This window comes from Heptranchias perlo, chromosome 43 (assembly GCF_035084215.1).
Source record: "Heptranchias perlo isolate sHepPer1 chromosome 43, sHepPer1.hap1, whole genome shotgun sequence".
Classification (NCBI taxonomy): Eukaryota; Metazoa; Chordata; class Chondrichthyes; order Hexanchiformes; family Hexanchidae; genus Heptranchias; species Heptranchias perlo.
This window is the reverse complement of record NC_090367.1, coordinates 1,436,139-1,456,887: the sequence shown is the minus strand read 5'-3', so window position 1 is coordinate 1,456,887 and position 20,749 is coordinate 1,436,139. Positions and strand designations below refer to the sequence as shown.

The 20,749-nt window shown below is 50.7% G+C and overlaps 2 protein-coding genes across 8 annotated transcripts in view; both read right to left on the bottom strand.

The window, feature by feature from the left end:
- The window catches only part of map4k2 (mitogen-activated protein kinase kinase kinase kinase 2), a 69,036-nt gene extending 65,929 nt beyond the window's left edge, over positions 1 to 3,107 (bottom strand). For all 6 annotated transcript variants that reach the window (XM_067975552.1, XM_067975553.1, XM_067975554.1 and 3 more), the window contains exon 1: positions 2,820 to 3,107. In XM_067975552.1, the coding sequence (XP_067831653.1) occupies positions 2,820 to 2,942 (123 nt within the window). In that variant the 5' untranslated portion in view covers positions 2,943 to 3,107. The remainder of the gene's footprint in view (positions 1 to 2,819) is intronic.
- Positions 3,108 to 5,561: 2,454 nt separating this feature from the next.
- men1 (multiple endocrine neoplasia I) lies at positions 5,562 to 18,689 on the bottom strand. 2 transcript variants are annotated; one of them, XM_067975550.1, is made up of 10 exons: positions 18,627 to 18,689; positions 17,204 to 17,668; positions 15,604 to 15,812; positions 15,149 to 15,277; positions 14,360 to 14,400; positions 13,541 to 13,628; positions 9,619 to 9,755; positions 8,113 to 8,254; positions 7,735 to 7,908; positions 5,562 to 6,815 (listed from the first exon to the last, which is right to left on the bottom strand). In XM_067975550.1, the coding sequence occupies exons 2-10, from the start codon at positions 17,643 to 17,645 to the stop codon at positions 6,375 to 6,377; spliced, it is 1,803 nt and encodes a 600-aa protein (XP_067831651.1). In that variant the 5' UTR covers positions 17,646 to 17,668; positions 18,627 to 18,689; the 3' UTR covers positions 5,562 to 6,374. The 2 variants fall into 2 exon arrangements, with proteins under 2 accessions (XP_067831651.1, XP_067831650.1); XM_067975549.1 differs by having other exon boundaries at positions 18,567 to 18,683.
- Positions 18,690 to 20,749: the final 2,060 nt, after the last annotated feature.

Here is a 20,749-nt window from a genome sequence, read left to right as displayed (position 1 = left end):
ACCATCGGACCGAGACGCTCCTGCCACTCCACTCGATCCGTCTACCAGTTGCCCGTTGTCTTGTGCCAATGTGTGGCCCTCCGCTCCCCGTGGCGTTGGCTGGCACTGAGGTGCCGATGCCATGGGCACCCCCTCACCGAACTGGCCCATTCTTCACGGGTCAGCCCAGACACCGGGTGCCGGTGGGATATTCGACTGTGGAGGGCACGCCGGGTTCCAAAAGGGCCTGGGAGGGGCCTCCAGGGCCTGAGCCAAATGCCCACTCTTCAGGCGTTAGCATGGGCAGCGATTGTCTGGAGGGGTAATCGCCTGCGTGGGGCATCGCAGCCGAGCTGAACCCGGCCCTCATGGACATCCACACACACGTACACTCACTGACACTTATGCAGACACAAATACTCACTTGTACAGATGCACTCAATACACACACACATTTGCAGACAGCCACATATACAAACTCATACACACGCAGGCACACTCACACACAGTCACACTTTCAAGCAGGAACCCTCAGGAGGGTCCCTTGGCTGTCTGGCTCAGTACCACACAGGGCAGTGCATTTACCCACTGAGACAGTGGAGTAAAGTAAAGAAAAAAAAACCAGAAGGAGCTGGGCCCTCTCTCTCAGCTCAGTTTGTTTTGCTAAACAGCGGTGAGGAAGGAGGATTGAGATAGGGCAGTCGGTGTTTATTGAAACCCTGTAGAGGTTCCATCCCTGGGCTCTAATGGGTGAGCTGATCACCGCCTGGGCTGCAGTCGGGGGGGGTCAAACTGGCCTCAGTACCCCTGGGCTTGGGAAATCAGCCAGGGTCCCTGCTCCTGATCACTATCCAGCGACCCCCCCCCCCTTGCTGGAAACTGAGTGTGTGTGTGTGGGGCGAAGCCTCCCATGGTCAAACAGCCTCCTGGCATGAATAATTGGTCACTGGCACGGGAGGGGCCGCCGGTGCTCGTGGGGCCCCGTGACCAGCCAGCGAGAACCGGCTCCTTCAGGAGAGGGGGGGGGGGTGGGGGGTGGGTCAAGCTGGGAATGATAAGGGGAGCTGAGGGTAAGCCTTTCACTCACAGCCTGACGCTTGTGCGCTGCTCACTCAGCCTGTCCTGCGTGGGTGGGTCACTGGCGGCCGTACCAGTTCTGCTGCTTAACAATTTCTCAACTCGTGCGTTCCCTTCCCTACATTACAACATTGACTACACTTTGGAAGTACTGCATTGACTGTAGTCGTGAAAAACGCAATGTAAATGGGAGTTCTTTCTTTCTTCAATCACCAGATATTGCTGACTGACACTAAACGTTCCTTTACAACCACGTTTGAGTTTGCCACAGATAATACAGTGAAAGCCCCCTCGGTGAAGGGGAATTATGCATTCACCTTAACTGGTAAATTATTGACTGCAATCTCTATGTCTTCGTCACCTCACAGACTCCACTATTCCAATGCTCCCCTGACTGGCCTCCCATCTTCCACCCTCCATATCCTAACTCGCACCGAGTCCCATTCACCCATCACCCCCTGTGCTCGCTGACCTACATCGGCTCCCGGTCCGGCAATGCATCGATTTTAAGATTCTCATCCTTGTTTTCAAATCCCTCCATGGCCCCTTGACCCCCCTCCCTATCTCTGTAACCTCCTCCAGCCCGACAACCCTCCGAGATCTCTGCGCTCCTCCAATTCTGGCCTCTTGCCCATCCCCGATTTCCATCGCTCCACCATTGGCGGCCGTGCCTTCAGCTGCCTGGGCCCTAAGCTCTGGAATTCCCTCCCTAAACCTCTCCGCCTCTCGCTCTCCTCCTTTAAGACGCTCCTTAAAACCTACCTCTTTGACCAAGCTTTTGGTCACCTGTCCTAATATCTCCTTTTGTGGCTCGGTGTCAAATATTGGCTGATTTACGCTCCTGTGAAGCAACCTGGGGACGTTTTATTACGTTAAAGGCGCTATATAAATGCAGGTTGCTGTTGTTAATCGAGGTGATAACCTGTCCCTCCGCCCCACCCTGGCTGACTCTCGGTGGGGGTACAGGCTCCAAGGCCGCCTTCTGGTACCTCACCCAAGCGGCCGTTTCTCATCCGCGAGCCCAGGTGGTAAAGTGTAAGCCAGCTATTCAACCAAGGGGAGCATCGCAGTCTAGCCCAACACTGTCTTCGGCCGACACTCACTCACGCCAGCAGGGGTCACTGGTTAGTGATCAGGAGCACGAACCCTGGCTAATTCCCTCACCCCACCCCTCCAACAGCACAGCAAGATCCCACACCAAGCAATGTGATAACGACCAGATAATCAGTTTATTTTAGTGATGTTGGTCGAGGGATAAATATTGGCCCCAGGACACCGGGGAGAACAGTTCTTCAAAATAGTGGCTGGAGGATCTTTTATATCCACCTGAGGGGGCACGCGGGGCCTCGGTTTATAGTCTCACCTGAAAGACGGCACCTCCGACAGTGCAGCGCTCCCTCGGCACTGGCACCGGGAGTGTCGGCCTGGATTATGGGGGCTCGAACCCACGACCTTCTGACTCAGAGGCGAGAGTGCCACCCCGCTGAGCCATGGCCGGACACAAACACATCACACAAAAATCAAAAACCAGCGCCTTCAAAAAGTAGAAAATACACGTTAACATCGCTCCCAAGAGACGGGCTCATCTGGGCTGAACAGAACAATTAGATGGCCGTGTGTAAACGTGAGATAAGATCAGTGGAAAAGGCAAAACAGTGAGGTAGAAAACGGAAATGAGAGAGAGAGACAGCAAGAGAGCTGTTAGCCTATTACTTCTCCTTTTCTCAAAGTCTGTGTTTTACAAAGATGAAATGAGTTTGGACCTTAAATACGTCGCCATATGTCCCGCTGCCAATCCGCTGGATCAATTCAAACTCGTCCAGAGGGTTCTTGTTGGAGATCACTAGTTCCAGAGCAGGGGCGTCGTAAAACACGCTGTTCATCATCTCCGCCTGCTCGCTCACACCTCTCTCTCTCTCTCCCTTCTCCTTTAATTCCTGCTTTGGTCCAAGCTCCCCCGCTCCCAGCCGCAGGCTCTTCTCTCCTCAGTGGCTCACGTACATCGTGCCTGCCTGCCTCTCTCTCTCTCTCTCTCTCCCTCCCTCCTCTCACCGACTCACTTTTTGTTTCCTGTCATGCGCGGCAGGGCGGCCACAAGGTTGACTCTTATCTCACTCTCGCGTCTGAAGTGTGACACCCCCAGGCCGAGCTGTTTTTATAAGACTGCACACAGTTATTCTCGTACCACCTCGTTACGACACGCAGCCACAATAAAACGTTTAGGAATAGACTTGCATTAATACAGCACCTTTCACCACCTCAAGACGCCCCAAAGCCCTTCACGGCCACTGAAGTACTTTCTTTTTTCGAAGTGTAGTCGCTGTTGCGATGTAGGAAACGCGGCAGCCGATTTGCGCACAGCAAGATCCCACAAACAGCAACGTGATAATGGCCAGATAGGGATCGAAACGGCTGTTTCAAACTGGGACGCTTTAAGCGGTGAGGACCGTACCATAGATTCATACAAGGTCTTCATAGAATCATAGAAAGGTTACAGCATGGAAGGAGGCCATTCGGCCCATCGAGTCCGTGCCGGCTCTTTGCAAGAGCAATCCAGTTAGTCCCACTCCCCCGCCCTATCCCTGCAACGCTGCCAATCTTGTCCTTTCAAGTACTTATCCGGTTCCCTTTTGAAAGCCACGATTGATTCTTCCTCCACCACCCCCTCCGATCCATTCCAGATCATAACCACTCGCTGTGCAAAAAGGTTTGTCCTCATATCACCTTTGGTTCTCTTGCCAATCACCTTTAATCTATGCCCTCTGGTTCTTGACTCATCCGCCAATGGGAATAGTTTCCCTCTATCTATTCTGTCCAGGCCCTTCATGATTTTGAATACCTCTATCAAATCTCCTCTCAACCTTCTCTGTTCCAAGGAGAACAACCCCAGCTTCTCCAGTCTAGCCACGTGACTGAAGTGCCTCATCCCTGGAATCATTCTAGTAAATCTTTTCTGCACCCTCTCTCAGGCCTTGACATCTTTCCTAAAGTGCGGTGTCCAGAACTGGACACAATACTCCAGTTGTGGCCGAACCAGTGTTTTATAAAGGTTCATCATGACTTCCATAGTTTTGTACTCTATGCCTCTATTTATAAAGCCCAGGATCCCATATACTTTTTTAACCGCTTTCTCAACCTGCCCTGCCACCGTCAATGATTTGTGCACATGTACCCCCAGATCTCTCTGTTCCTGTACCCCTTTTAGAGTTGTGCCCTCTAGTTTATATTGCCTCTCCTTGTTCTTCCTACCGAAATGTATCACTTTGCATTTTTCTGCGTTAAATTTCATCTGCCACGTGTCCGCCCATGCCACCAGCCTGTCTATATCCTCTTGAAGTCTATCACTATCCTCCTCACTGTTCACTACACTGCCAAGTTTTTTTTTTATTCGTTCATGTGTGTGATCTGCAAATTTTGAAATTGTGCCCTGTACACCCAAGTCCAAGTCATTAATATATATCAAGAAAAGCAGTGGTCCCAGCACCGACCCCTGGGGAACACCACTGTACACCTCCCTCCAGTCCGAAAAACAACCGTTCACCACTATTCTCTGTTTCCTGTCACTTAGCCAATTCTGTAACCATGTTGCTACTGACCCCTTTATTTCATGGGCCGCAATCTTGATGATAAGCCTACCCATGCGGCACTTTATCAAACGCCTTTTGAAAGTCCATATACACCACATCAACTGCATTGCCCTCATCGACCCTCTCTGTTACCTCATCAATAAACTCTATCATAGAATCATAGAAGTTTACAACACGGAAACAGGCCCTTCGGCCCAACATGTCCATGTCGCCCAGTTTATACCACTAAGCTAGTCCCAATTGCCTGCACTTGGCCCATATCCCTCTATACCCATCTTACCCATGTAACTGTCCAAATGCTTTTTAAAAGACAAAATTGTACCCGCCTCTACTACTGCCTCTGGCAGCTCGTTCCAGACACTCACCACCCTTTGAGTGAAAAAATTGCCCCTCTGGACCCTTTTGTATCTCTCCCCTCTCGCCTTAAATCTATGCCCCCTCGTTATAGACTCCCCTACCTTTGGGAAAAGATTTTGACTATCTACCTTATCTATGCCCCTCATTATTCTATAGACTTCTATAAGATCACCCCTAAACCTCCTACTCTCCAGGGAAAAAAGTCTCAGTCTATCCAACCTCTCCCTATAAGTCAAACCATCAAGTCCCGGTAGCATCCTAGTAAATCTTTTCTGCACTCTTTCTAGTTTAATAATATCCTTTCAGGTTAGTTAAACACGATTTGCCTTTAACAAATCCGTGCTGGCTTTCCCTAATCAATCCACCCTCGTCCAAGTGACTGTTAATTCTGTCCCGGGTTATCGATCCTAAAAGTTTCCCCACCACCGAGGTTAAATTGACTGGCCTGTAGTTGCTGGGTTTATCCTTACACCCTTTTTTGAACAAGGCTTTTGAACACAGGGCAAGAGATAAATTCCCTTCAGCAAAGCATCCCTTGTTATAAAGATTTAAAACACAGACTTTTTGTTAAAAAAAAATCTACTTTACAAAAAGCTATGTTCACAAACTCAGGAGAAAAATACAAAGTAGAAATCAGCTCATATCAAATTCAACTGACAGGACTAATCGCCGAGTACAAAACCTGAATATTCCACTCCTCAAGAGGTGCAGGGTTATTTTACCACAAATCTCTACTCCTGGACTGGGAGGGCGGGGGGAAAGAGATCAGCCTGGGGTCACTGCTCCTCATTACTGACCACTGACTACGGGCTGGGAAGGAGGGGGTAAAACCAGCCTGGGGTCACTGCTCCTCATTACTGACCACTGACCCCTGCTGGACAGTGTGTGTGTGTCAAGTGAGGGCGATGATTGTTGTTGACTGTGATGGTGGCCCTCTGTTTTATGAGTGAGATTTCTCTGTAAACACGAACAAGTCCCATGTGGGAGGCTGGGTTTAAGGTTCCCTCTCTAAGGAGACACGCAGTGGGTCCCATCGATTGACCAGGGGGTGGTGAGCTATTATACAATCCGGTCATAGCCCAGGGAGGGGATGGGGGCTCTGGGCTCAGTTGTAGCTCCTTTCCCCATCACTCTGGGCTCAAGTTACAGTCAATTCAGGATGAGTCGTCGATGCGGAGAACTTCCTGGCCCCAGTGGCTCGGTATCACATCAGGTGGGGCAGCAAACTGACCCCTGGGCTGGGAGGCAATAAGACTGTCCCGAGCTATCTGCAAAATGGGAGAGTTCGTTACTCCCTGGCTCTCTCTCTCTCGGAGGCAAGTCCTAGGCTGGTCGGTCTCAGTCCATCTCTCTCGCTCCCCCTCGCTCCCCCCACTAGAGGGACTTGCGCTGCCTCTTCATGAAGGACAGGGTGTAGTCGCTGGCCGAGCTGAGCTTCTGCTTCTTCATCTGGACCTGGGACTGTGCGGTCAGCTGCAGCTTGATGGCGCTCGAGTTGATCTTCAGGGCGATGAGCAGCTCCTTCATGCCCTTCATCTTCTCGCTGTGGAAGGTGACGCAGGGCCCCCCGGGAGTGGGGAGGGCAGGGCTGGGGTGGGGGGCCGGGGCCGCTGCCTTCTCCAACCTCTGGCCAGGGACCGACCTCCGGCGTTCCATTACCTTCTCCGCCACGAACCTCTTGGCCGGAGGCGGCTCCTCAGCCTTGGACTCGCGGCGAGGACCGCGCCTTCGGGCGTCCCGCGAGTCGTCGCTGTGCTGGTCGTCGTCCTCGTTTGTCTCCGTGTCTTTGACGATTATCGTCACTTTGTGGCGAACCTACGGCAAACGGAAAGTTGTTATTTCTGACTGTAGGTTGTGTCGGCCCCGCCTGTGGGTCAGGAGGTGGTGGGTTCAAGTCTCACCACCTCGGATCGTCCCAAAGCGCTTTACAGCCAATGAAGTGCTTTTGAAGTGTGGTCACTGTTGTAATGTAGGAAACGCGGCAGCCAATTTGCGCACAGCAAGATCCCACAAACAGCAACGTGATAATGGCCAGATCATCTGTTTTAATGACGTTGGTTAAGGGATAAATATTGGCCCCAGGACACCGGGTAGAACCCCCCCTGCTCTTCTTCCAAATAGTGGCCGTGGGATCCTTTACATCCACCTGAGAGGGGCAGACGGGGCCTCGGTTTAACGTCTCATCCGAAAGACGGCCCCTCTGGCAGGAGAGTTCTCCCCACTGAGCCACGGCTGACACGTGGAACAAGGGGTGGCGACTCAGAATAGGGAAGGTTAATAGACAGTTCAGATTGAGGCTGGTGAATTACGTAGAATTTTACAGCACAGAAACAGGCCATTCGGCCCAACTGGTCTATCCTGGCGTTTATGCTCCACAATATCCTCCTTCCTCCCTCCCCTCTTCATCTCACCCTATCCCCATATCCTTCTATTCCTTTCTCCCTCATGTGTTTATTCAGCTTCCCCTTAAATCCATCTACACTATTTACCTCAACTACTCCATGTGGGAGTGAGTTCCACATTCTCACCACTCTCTGGGTAAAGAAGTTTCTCCTGAATTCCCGATTGGATTTATTAATGACTATCTTATATTGATGGCCGCCTTGTTTTGGTCTCCCCCACAAGTGGAAACATCTTCTCTACATCTACCCTATCGAACCCCCCCTTTGTAATTTTGAAGAGCCCATGTGGAGGAGGAAATCAGACAAGAGATTTTAGGATGAGAACCCATTACCTGCCCGTCGAACTTGCTGATCGACTGCACAAGGAACGTGGCCCATCCCACGTGGAGGACAGGCGTGGAGCTCCCCTCCTCCCACTTACAGATCCCGTCGTAGAACCGCAGCAGGTGAGCAAAGCTTTCGGGGTCCTGCAGGGCCGTGCTGGGCGTGGGCTGTCCTTGAGAACCCTGGAGGTGCCACAGAAAGGAGTCAATCACAACAGCAACAATTTCCATTTATACAGAGCCCTTAACGTAGTGAAAACGTCCCAAGTCGCTTCACAGGAGCGCAAATCAGTCACCGAGCCACATAAGGAATGGTGACCAAAAGCTTGGTCAAAGAGGTAGGGATTAAGGATTTGATATGTGACACAGCAAGACTCCACGGCCTACCTCAGTGCCGCTGTCTCCGTCTCCTCGCTCCTCGGACGCCTCCGCCATGCTGGCCATCTCCTTTATCAGATTCGGGATGATGTCATTGGCGATGTCAAAGAATTCTTTGTAAATCTCCTCGTCTTCCCGGCAGTAATTGTAACTGGGAGAGGGAGAGAGTTGTATTACACGTCAGACAGAGGGTCTCCTGGTGGGGGGTCAGTATCGAACGTTAGGCATTGCATTTCCCCATTCTATTGTTCATGGTATGCCAGGGCAGAGGTGGCTGTCGAATGACAGTCTGAGTGTCTTTGGGAAGCCCTCCACTCCCCTCCACCCCACCCCACCAACCCACCTCTCCCCCCCCCCACCCCCGCAATCGCCCTCCACTTCCCCCCCCCCCCACCTCACCTCTCCTCCCCACCCTGCTGTTCGGGAATGAAGTATAAGATGTCTCAGTTGGTCTCTCTCTCCTCTGAGTCAGAGTCTGAGTCTGAGTCTGAGCCTCGCTCCAGAGACTTGAGCCGCATAATCCAGGCCGACACCCCCAGAGCGCTGCACTGTCGGAGGTGCTGTCTTTCGGATGAGACGTTAAACCGAGGACCTGTCTGCCCCTCTCAGGTGAAAGTAAAAGATCCCATGGTCACTATTGGAAGAAGAGGAGGGGGAGTTTTCCCTGCTGTGTCCTGGGGCCAATATTTATCCCTCAGCCAACATCACAAACAGATTATCTGATCATTATCACATTGCTATTTGTGGGATCTTGCTGTGCGTAAATTGGCTGCCGCGATTCTTACATTAACACATCGACTATACTTCAAAAAGTACTTCACTGGCTGTAAAGGGCTTTGGGACTTCCTGAGGTTGTGAAAGTTGCGATATTAATGCAAGTAATGTGAGCAGTTCTGGGCACCGCACCTTCGGAAGGACATATTGGCCTTGGAGGGAGTGCAGCGTAGGTTTACTAGAATGATACCCGGACTTCAAGGGTTAAGTTACGAGGAGTGATTACACAAATTGGGGTTGTATTCTCTGGAGTTTAGAAGGTTAAGGGGTGATCTGATCGAAGTTTATAAGATATTAAGGGGAACGGATAGGGTGGATAGAGAGAAACTATTTCCGCTGGTTGGGGATTTTCGGAGTAGGGGGCACAGTCTAAAAATTAGAGGCAGACCTTTCAGGAGCGAGATTAGAAAACATTTCTACACACAAAGGGTGGTAGAAGTTTGGAACTCTCTTCCGCAAACGGCAATTGATACTAGCTCAATTGCTAAATTTAAATCTGAGATAGATAGCTTTTTGGCAACCAAAGGTATTAAGGGATATGGGCCAAAGGCGGGTATATGGAGTTAGATCACAGATCAGCCATGATCTTATCAAATGGCGGAGCAGGCACGAGGGGCCGAATGGCCTACTCCTGTTCCTATGTTCCTAGATGTAAGTTCATTCTTTGTTTATGAGACCAGATGCACAGTGCAATCAGCCACACTAAGACTGAACCGAACGGTTAGAGAGGGACTGACTTACTCCTGGATGACAGTGGCGGCATCACCCCAGGAAACCATGGCTGCCTTCACGTTCCTATTGCGGCAGAAATAACTGGCCAGGTACACGTAGGGGTAGATGTGCTCGTTATTGTAATATTCTTTCGCTGACGAGATTCCCTGCAGGAGAAGGAGGAAGATGATCTCAATTAAACAACGTCACACACACACACACACACACACACACACGTGAATTACAATAGTAGTGAACAATTCTAGGTACAGTCACCAGCAAACTCACTACAGGAAACCACAGCAAAGACACCCAGGGTTTGCTCCCCCCGATCGCTCACGGGGCAAGGGCCTTCCCTGGTGCGGAACAGAGCCGTTTAGAGGTGGAAGGACGCAGCTTCTGTCCCTGGTGTGGCGGTGGATGATCACAGCCAGTGCAGCAGCAGGCGTACAACAAAAGGGCCTCGGCATTTAATGGAAATCAGCCAAAGTTACCATCCCTGATCGCTACCCAGGCAGCGCAACTGGATGGTGTGTGTACAAGTCAACGCTGGGTGAGGACTCGACACTCAGCTGGGATGCCCCGTGCATCGGACAGTCTTCTGACGATCACCATTTAGATCACAAATGAAGGACGGCCACTCGGGTGAGATTCTAGAATGCTGTCCCAATCTGTGGAATCCCTCAAAAGGGCAGAGTGGAGTCACTCTGTATCTAACCCATGCTGTACCTGCCCTGGGAGTGTTTGATGGGACAGTGTAGAGGGAGCTTTACTCTGTATCTAACCCATGCTGTACCTGCCCTGGGAGTGTTTGATGGGACAGTGTAGAGGGAGCTTTACTCTGTATCTAACCCATGCTGTACCTGCCCTGGGAGTGTTTGATGGGACAGTGTAGAGGGAGCTTTACTCTGTATCTAACCCACGCTGTACCTGCCCTGGGAGTGTTTGATGGGACAGTTTAGAGGGAGCTTTACTCTGTATCTAACCCGTGCTGTAGCTGCCCTGGGAGTGTTTGATGGGACAGTGTAGAGGGAGCTTTACTCTGTATCTAACCCACGCTGTACCTGCCCTGGGAGTGATTGATGGGACAGTGTAGAGGGAGCTTTACTCTGTATCTAACCCGTGCTGTAGCTGCCCTGGGAGTGTTTGATGGGACAGTGTAGAGGGAGCTTTACTCTGTATCTAACCCACGCTGTACCTGCCCTGGGAGTGTTTGATGGGACAGTTTAGAGGGAGCTTTACTCTGTATCTAACCCGTGCTGTACCTGCCCTGGGAGTGATTGATGGGACAGTGTAGAGGGAGCTTTACTCTGCATCTAACCCGTGCTGTACCTGCCCTGGGAGTAAGAACATAAGAACATAAGAAATTGGAGCAGGAGTAGGCCAATCGGCCCCTCGAGCCTGCTCCGCCATTCAATAAGATCATGGCTGATCTGATCCCAACCACAAATCTAAAGAACACAAGAAGTCGGAGCAGGACCCGGCCACATAGCCCCTGGGCCCTCTCCGCCACCCACAGGGCATTGACCGATCCGAACTCAGCTTCATGTCCAATTTCCTGCCCGCTCCCCATAACCCCTAATTCCCTTTACTTCTAGGAAACTGTCTATTTCTGTTTTAAATTTATTTAATGATGTAGCTTCCACAGCTTCCTGGGGCAGCAAATTCCACAGACCTACCACCCTCTGAGTGAAGAAGTTTCTCCTCATCTCAGTTTTGAAAGAGCAGCCCCTTATTCTAAGATTATGCCCCCTAGTTCTAGTTTCACCCATCTTTGGGAACATCCTTACTGCATCCACCCGATCAAGACCCTTCACAATCTTATATGTTTCAATAAGATCGCCTCTCATTCTTCTGAACTCCAATGAGTAGAGTCCCAATCTACTCAACCTCTCCTCATATGTCCGCCCCCTCATCCCCGGGATTAACCGAGTGAACCTTCTTTGTACTGCCTCGAGAGCAAGTATGTCTTTTCTTAAGTATGGAGACCAAAACTGTATGCAGTATTCCAGGTGCGGTCTCACCAATACCTTATATAACTGCAGCAATACCTCCTTGTTTTTATATTCTATCCCCCTAGCAATAAAAGCCAACATTCCGTTGGCTTTCTTGATCACCTGCTGCACCTGCATACCAACTTTTTGATTTTCTTGCACTAGGACCCCCAGATCCCTTTGTACTGCAGTACTTTCCAGTCTCTCGCCATTAAGAAAATAACTAGCTCTCTGATTTTTCCTGCCAAAGTGCATAACCTCACATTTTCCAATATTATATTGCATCTGCCAAATCTCCGCACACTCACCCAGCCTGTCTATATCCCCTTGCAGGTTTTTTATGTCCTCCTCACTCTCTACTTTCCCTCCCATCTTTGTATCATCTGCAAATTTTGATATGTTGCACTCGGTCCCCTCCTCCAAATCGTTAATATAGATTGTAAAGAGTTGGGGACCCAGCACCGACCCCTGTGGAACACCACTGGTTACTGGTTGCCAGTCCGAAAATGAACCATTTATCCCAACTCTCTGCTTCCTGTTCGATAACCAATCCTCCACCCATGCCAGAATATTACCCCCAATCCCGTGATTTTTTATCTTAAGTAATAATCTTTTATGTGGCACCTTGTCGAATGCCTTCTGGAAGTCTAAATACACTACGTCCACTGGTTCCCCTTTATCCACCCTATACGTTATATCCTCGAAGAACTCAAGCAAATTTGTCAGACATGACTTCCCCTTCATAAAGCCATGCTGACTTTGTCCTATTAAATTATGCTTATCTAAATGTTCCGTTACTGTCTCCTTAATAATAGACTCCAAAATTTTACCCACCACAGATGTTAAGCTAACTGGCCTATAATTTCCAGCCTTCTGCCTACTACCCTTTTTAAATAACGGTGTTACATTAGCAGTTTTCCAATCTGCCGGGACCTCTCCTGAGTCCAGGGAATTTTGGAAAACTATCACCAAAGCATCCACAATCCCTACTGCCACTTCCCTCAAGACCCTAGGATGGAAGCCATCAGGTCCAGGGGATTTATCCGCCTTGAGTCCCATTATTTTACTGAGTACCATCTCCTGAGTGATTTTAATCGTATTTAGCTCCTCCCCCCCGAGAGTCCCCTGTTTGTCCAGTGTTGGGATATTCTTAGTGTCCTCTACTGTAAAGACTGAAACAAAATATTTGTTCAGCATTTTTGCCATCTCCATGTTTCCCACCATTAATTTCCCGGTCTCATCCTCTAAGGGACCTATGTTTGCCTTAGCCACCCTTTTTCTTTTTATATAACTATAGAAACTCTTGCTATCTGTTTTTATATTTTTTGCTAATTTCTTTTCATAATCTAACTTCCCTTTCTTAATCAATCCTTTAGTTACCGTTTGCTGTCTTTTGAAGAATTCCCAATCTTCTATCCTCCCACTAAGTTTGGCTACCTTATATGTCCTTGTTTTTAGTTGGATACTATCCTTGATTTCTTTACTTAGCCACGGATGGCTGTCATTTCTTTTACATGGGACAGTGTAGAGGGAACTTTACTCTGTATCTAACCCGTGCTGTACCTGCCCTGGGAGTGTTTGATGGGACAGTGTAGAGGGAACTTTACTCTGTATCTAACCCGTGCTGTACCTGCCCTGGGAGTGTTTGACGGGACAGTGTAGAGGGAACTTTACTCTGTATCTAACCCGTGCTGTACCTGCCCTGGGAGTGTTTGATGGGACAGTGTAGAGGGAACTTTACTCTGTATCTAACCCACGCTGTACCTGCCCTGGGAGTGTTTGATGGGACAGTGTAGAGGGAACTTTACTCTGTATCTAACCCACGCTGTACCTGATAAACAGAGTCAGCGTGTTCAGGGTGAATGGGGAGGAAAGGTTTTAAGGTAGGACAACAGTATTATCATAGCAAATGTATCAAGTTCTGGCTTGCTGTCAGGTTAATAAGCAACGTTTTGCACCTCATGAAAAAGGGTAAGTGGATCTGGTCTCCCCGGCGTTGGTTCCAACTCCTCCAGGTCGGCGAGATTCCCGAGAGCCATCGGATACCTGCCAGGCACAAATAAAAGACGGTCAGACACCACAGTCTTTCTCTGAATGAACCTTAGTTCAGTGCTGAGCACGGTGTGGGATGCCAGAGCTGGCAGCCTCGCACTGCCCTAACACGTGCTCCCAGATAGGGCACTGACTCTCCCCTGTGACGATGCGAAGAGTTCTCCCGCTGTCCTGGGCCAACATTCCTCCCTCAAGCAACACCACCAAAAAAAGGGTCATTCAGCTGATTGCTCTTTGTGGGATCTTACTGTGTACACAATTGGCTGCTGCCTTTGCCTGCATAAAAAGAACTCCCATTTCTATAGCATCTTTCACCACCTCAGGACATCGCAAAGCACTTCACAGATAATGAAGTACTTCTGAAGTGTAGACACTGTTGTAATGTAGGAAACATGGCAGCCAATTTGCGCACAGCAAGATCCCACAAACAGCAATGTGATAATGACCTTTTTTTTAAAAAGTGATGTTGGTTGAGGGATAAATATTGGCCCCAGGACACCGGGGAGAACTCCCCCTGCTCTTCTTCCAATAGTGGCCGTGGGATCTTCCAACCGCGAGGGCAGACGGGGGCTTTGGTTTAACTTCTCATCCAAAATAACAAGTGGTTGTGTGCAAGTTGTTTTCTGAGGGACATAATGAGGTGTTTCTCTATGTAGAGATATTTTATATAATCTGAGCCAATGTTGCTGAGGAAACTCTGAAAGAAATGGGAGGGAGGCACTCACTTTTTCAGGTGCCCGAGGTCATACAGCAGCCACAGGAGGTGCTAAAAGAGAAGAAAAACAAAGACTTTAATTCCAGGTGCCCGCTATTACCTTAGCTCTGGCATTCCCTCGAGAACTCGCCCCCTCTCTCCTCCTTTAAGTCGCTCCTTAAATCCTACCTCCTTTACCCAGAGAGTGGTGAGAATGTGGAACTCGCTACCACATGGAGTAGTTGAGACAAATAACATAGATGCAATTAAGGGGAAGCTGGATAAACACATGAGGGAGAAAGGAATAGAAGGATATGGGGATAGGGGGAGATGAAGAGGGGAGGGAGGAGGCTCGTGTGGAGCACGAACACCGGGATAGACCAGTTGGGCCGAATGGCCTGTTTCTGTGCTGTAAATTCTATGTGATACCTCTTTGACTGAGCTTTTGGTCACATGTCCTAATACCTCTTTATGTGGCTCTTTGTCTGATTTACACCCCTGTAAAGCGCCTTGGGACGTTTTACGAAGTTAAAGGCGCTATATAAATGCAAGTTCTCGTCACTGGCACGCAGTTTTAGTTTTAACATCCCCCTCTCTCTTACAGCGCCAATATTGGGCCAGCCTGGACAGTGAGTATTGACAAGCTAATCGACCTTGGGGAGCATCGCAGCGGACTGCAATCGGATTCTCGCCTTTTGTCCAGACCCGCGTGACAGCTGGATGGCGCTCGGAAAGCTGTGGCTCAGGCACCCACTTTTACGCTTCACTTCAATCGGCCTGATGCACTGCACGCTGTTCAATCCCGCCCTAGTGCTCTCACCTGCTGCAGCTGCAGGAGTTCGACGCTGTCTGTGTGGTGGTCAATCGATGGGTTAATGGCACACACCATGAGGGCCACTTCCATTTTGCGGTCACATTTCAAATAGGAACCTTTCAGGTAAACCCAGCTCTGGCCCAAAGCAAACAAAACCAAGAGATTAACCCCCGACACACCATAGGCGCTACAGACAAAACTGTGCACAGATTAGAGAGGGCGTTACGCGCGGCACGGTACGCGGGCCGGAGGGCGTTACGCGCGGGACGGTACGCGGGCCGGAGGGCGTTACGCGTGGGACGGAGCGCGGGACGGAGGGCGTTACGCGCGGGACGGAGGGCGTTACGCGCGGGACGGAGGGCGTTACGCGCGGGACGGAGGGCGTTACGCGCGGGACGGAGGGCGTTACGCGCGGGACGGAGGGCGTTACGCGCGGGACGGCAGATGTTTGGAAGTCTCACCCGTTCAGCGACTCCTGCAGTCACCGTCTGCCCTCTCCTGTCCTCGTTCCCTTTCCCGTGCCACGTTACCTCCGCAGTTTCCTCTCCATTTTCACCAAAGACCACCCAGGCGTGATCCTCGGACAGGGCCAAGTGAACGTCGTGGAGACCCAGGACCTGGCAGGCAGCCACCACCGCAAACGCCACCCCCGAGCTGTCCAGTTTCGTGCCTGAAACGAGACATCAAATCGACACAAAGTGTCGCCTCGTTTCAAAGTGACTGAGATCAGAGATTTATCTTTAATCCTCAAAGCGAAACTCAGACACTATTTTATAACCAATACTGACTAAAAGAATTTACTGCACCTTTGTGAGGGAGGGAGGGAGGGAAAGAAAGAACCCACAGTGTCACGGACCTAAGGGAAGAGGGATATTGGGCGATACCAACGCAGAACCTCCCCCCCGCCATGCTCCGAGCTACAGGAGCAGCAAACTTACTATCACTTCAGAAACCGTTTGGCCCAGAAGAGTAGGTCGGGTACAAAAGGCCCTCTCTTCCAGACAGCAGGAAAGAAAGAACTCCCATTTACACAGCGCCTTTCACCACCTCAGGACGTCCCAAAGCACTTTACAGCCAATGAAGTACTTTTGAAGTGTAGTCACTGTTGCAATGTAGGAAACACGGCAGCCAACTGGCACACAGCAAGATCCCACAAACATCAATGTGATAGTGACAAATAATCTGATTTAATGATGTTGGTTAAGGAATATTGGCCCAGGACACCGGGGACAACTCCCCCGCCTTTTTTTTTGAATATTTCCACCTGAGAGCGCAGATGGGGCTTCGATTTAACGTCTCATCCGAAAGATGGCACCTCCGACAGTGCGGCGCTCCCTCAGTGCTGACCCTCCGACAGTGCGGCGCTCCCTCAGTGCTGACCCTCCGACAGTGCGGCGCTCCCTCAGTGCTGACCCTCCGACAGTGCGGCGCTCCCTCAGTGCTGACCCTCCGACAGTGCGGCGCTCCCTCAGTGCTGACCCTCCGACAGTGCGGCGCTCCCTCAGTGCTGACCCTCCGACAGTGCGGCGCTCCCTCAGTGCTGACCCTCCGACAGTGCGGCGCTCCCTCAGTGCTGACCCTCCGACAGTGCGGCGCTCCCTCAGTGCTGACCCTCCGACAGTGCGGCGCTCCCTCAGTGCTGACCCTCCGACAGTGCGGCGCTCCCTCAGTGCTGACCCTCCGACAGTGCGGCGCTCCCTCAGTGCTGACCCTCCGACAGTGCGGCGCTCCCTCAGTGCTGACCCTCCGACAGTGCGGCGCTCCCTCAGTGCTGACCCTCCGACAGTGCGGCGCTCCCTCAGTGCTGACCCTCCGACAGTGCGGCACTCCCTCAGTACTGACCCTCCGACAGTGCGGCGCTCCCTCAGTACTGACCCTCCGACAGTGCGGCGCTCCCTCAGTACTGGCACTGGGGAGCGTTGACTGGATTGTGGGGCTCGAGTCTCTGGTGTGGGGGCTCGAACCCACGACCTTCTGACTCAGAGGCGAGAGAGAGAGACCCACTGAGCCACGGCTGACACAGGGCATTATATTTTAATCACACGAGGCGGGGAGGCTCACCGGTAATGAAGCTGAAGAGAGACTGTATGTGCGCTCGGTCTTTGAAATACGATCGGCTCAGGCTGTTCCAGATTACGTCAGACACCTTCTTCACCAGCTCCCGGCTGGAGTACCCCCCCTTGGTTGGGTAGAGAGAACGGTCCACTGCTCCCCGAATCATGGTAGTGAACCTGGTGTGCAGCGCCTTGATCTGAAGGAGGTCCACCCGAGGGAAGCAGGTCCCAGGCTCGGAGCCGGGCTCTGCCGGACCCTCGAAGCTGTAGCTGGGCACGTTGATGGGGATGACCCGGTTGACCGCCATGAAGTGCTCCACAAAGCCCAGGACGAGGGACAGCAGGGTCAGATCAGGCTCGTCCTTCTTCAGTTCAAAGTCAAACAGCTTCACCACCCCGTCCACGCCACAGATGGGGAAAAACGCGGCCTGTGTGGTCTTCAGACCCATCTTGCCTTCTCTGGGTTTGTCACCTGAAGCAGAACATCTACAATTAGGCTGGACAAACTCAAAGGAACGACACATCCCAAGAAAGGAAGTCTGCATTTATACAGCATCTCATCAAATTAATTACTTTGATGTGCAGTGACTGTTGATATTTAGTGATTATTTAGCTGACCCCCCCCCATGACATTGCTCATGGATAAAGCGCCTGGGTCCACAATCACTCAGCGAGTGCGATGCATGATTCGGCTGCATCCTACTGGCGATTATTTAGCCGACAACCCCCTCCCCGTGATGTTGCTCATGGATAAAGCGTTCAGGCCCTCAATTACTCAGCATGAGCACCCTCCTGGCGATTACTTAGCTGACCCCCTGTGACGTTGCTTGTGGATAAAGCGCCTGGGTCCACAATCACTCAGCGAGTGCGATGCATGATTCGGCTGCATCCTACTGGCGATTATTTAGCCGACAACCCCCTCCCCGTGATGTTGCTCATGGATAAAGCGTTCAGGCCCCCAATTACTCAGCATGAGCACCCTACTGGCGATTATTTAGCTGACCCCCCTGGCGTTGCTCGTGGATAAAGCGCCTGGGTCCACAATCACTCAACGTGTGCGATGCATGATTCCGCTGCGCCCTACCGGCGATTGTTTAGCTGACCCCTCCGTGTCGTTGCTCCCGGATAAAGCGCCCAGTCCCACAATTAATGACGCAGTGTGCGCACTAAACCGCTCCTTTTGCTAATTCCGCCACCAACCGTCACAGGCGGTTCAAACCTAGAAATGGGGGGATTGATAGCTTGAAAACAAAAAGTCAAGAGTGAGGCCTAACCGCCGCCTACGGCCAGCAAGCCGGGGAACATTAATAAACATTCAATTCATGAATCACCACCTGCCAATGCCGCCTCTTCCCTCCCTCTCCCACTACCTGCGCCCCCGCCGCTTCTTCTATTTCTTCCTTCTCCCTCTCCAGGCCCCGTTCACTCACGGTCTCCCCGCTTGCCCGCCTGATGGTCGCCTCAGCAACCATACAGGCCCGGCTCGGCGCTGCCTTTGCGCAGGCGCGGCGCGCGGCGCACTCTGGGAGTTGTAGTTCCCCCCGTGCTGGGGGGCCCGGTGCACGCTGGGAGTTGTAGGCGCTCCTCGCGCGGTGCGCATGCGCCGGCCCTCTTTGGCGCCCTTTTTCGGGAGCGTTGCCCGCCTCCCCACCCAGAGGACGCCGCCATTTGGGATTTAAATCGCCGCGCATCTGAAGAGACCCGAGGGGCTGATCACCTCTGCCGATGGAATAATTGGCGTCGTATTGAGCCGCAACTGACCGAAAACGGAAAAAGAAAACGGTTAATGTTCAGTGTTTGTAGTACTTCAGTTGGAATGATGGAATCATACAGGGCAGAAGGAGGACATTCGGCCCGTCGTGCCTGTGTCTACAGTTTCGGGCACCCCAATTATAGGAAGGATATAAAAGTAGTAAGAACATAAGAAATAGGAGCAGGAGTAGGCCATTCGGCCCCTCGAGCCTGCTCCGCCATTCAATCAGATCATTGGCTGATCTTTGACATCAACTCCACTTTCCCGCCCGATCCCCATATCCCTTGATTCCCCTAGAGTCCAGAAATCTATCCATCTCAGCCTTGCACATACTCAACGACTCGGCATCCACAGCCCTCTGGGGTAGAGAATTCCAAAGATTCGCCACCCTCTGAAGCAATTCGTCCTCATCTCAGTCTTAAATGGCCGACCCCTTATCTTGATACTATAGCATGGTACAGTCTGGGATGTTATCAAGGAAGAGAAGTTCCAACAACAACAACTATATATAATCAAACAGCACAGACGGAGGCCATTCGGCCCATCATGCCTGTGCCGGCTCTTTGAAAGAACTATCCAATTTGACCCCCCCACCCCCTCCCGGCTGCTATTTCCCCATATACATCAAGTATTTATCCAATTCCCCATTGAAAGTTACTATTGTTAAAATTGGATAGCTATGTGGTGAAGGATAGAATACTAGAGCCTGGTCTTTAGTTGCTTCCAAGTTTTTATTCACATAGATTCCCCTTTACACACACCCCACACCCTAGCTTAGCTCTCCTATAAAAAGGATACAAAAGTGTCCTCAATTGACACCCACCACCTGAGCACAATCAACACCAGTTGGTACAATTAACAACCGTTGAATCTGTTTCCACCACCCTTTCAGGCAACGCATTCCAGATCATAACAACTCGCTGCTTAAAAAACTATATAGCGCCTTTAATGTAAGAAATCGTCCCAAGGCACTTCACAGAGGTGTACGGAAAAAATTGACACTGAGCCAAAGAAGGAGATATTAAGAGTGGTGACCAAAATCACTTCCTGTAAGAAAAAACGTCCTGAGGTCCTGACTATAAATGCAAGTTCTTTAATACTGTTCCTTTTTCCAAAACTGGTAGGTCGCCTGGTCCAACCAGGAGCATTCTGCCTTCGAATAAAGAATACAGATCAGCAATGGACCACGGTGAATCCTGAATCCTCTGCCTGTACTAACTGTTCCTGCTCAATCTTTCACTGGCACATTTTTTATTAAATTGAGAAGTCCAGATAAAACACAATAAAAAAAACACGAAAACTGGTCATTCATCTGATCTGTTGTTGGTGGCTTCCTTCTGTGCACAAAATGACAGCTTCGTTCTCACTGCGTCACACTGCAGAATAATTCTTAGTCTGTGAAAGTCTTTAAGATGTTTCTGAGAGTTGGCAAAAGAACCAGAGGGGAGATGAGAATTTTTTTTAACTCAGCGAGTTGTAATGATCTAGAATGCGCTGCCTGAAAGGGCAGTAGAAGCAGATTCAATAGTAACTTTCAAAAGGGAATTGGATAAATACTTCAAGGGGCAAAATTTGCTGAGGCTATGGGGAAAGAGCAAGGGAGTGGGACTAATTGGATAGCTCTTTCAAAGAGCTAGCACAGGCATCATAGGCCGAATGGCCTCCTTTTGTGCTGTATGTTTCCTCTACGAAGGGCCAATGTCCCAAGATGCAGGACAGTACCAAGGTTGGAAGTTATTGGGACATAAACTTTGGGTCATGATCTTAAAATGAAAGCTAGGCCTTTCAAGACTGAGATGG

Bases quoted from the DNA above. Each gene is read 5' to 3' on its own strand.
- men1 (XM_067975550.1), bottom strand. From the start codon at position 17,645: ATGGGTCTGAAGACCACACAGGCCGCGTTTTTCCCCATCTGTGGCGTG. The intron at 13,629-14,359 runs GTGAGTGCCTCC...TGTGCCTGGCAG, and splicing joins GACCTCGGGCACCTGAAAAA to GTATCCGATGGCTCTCGGGA. The intron at 9,756-13,540 runs GTGCAAAACGTT...CTTCTCCTGCAG, and splicing joins CACTTACCCTTTTTCATGAG to GGAATCTCGTCAGCGAAAGA.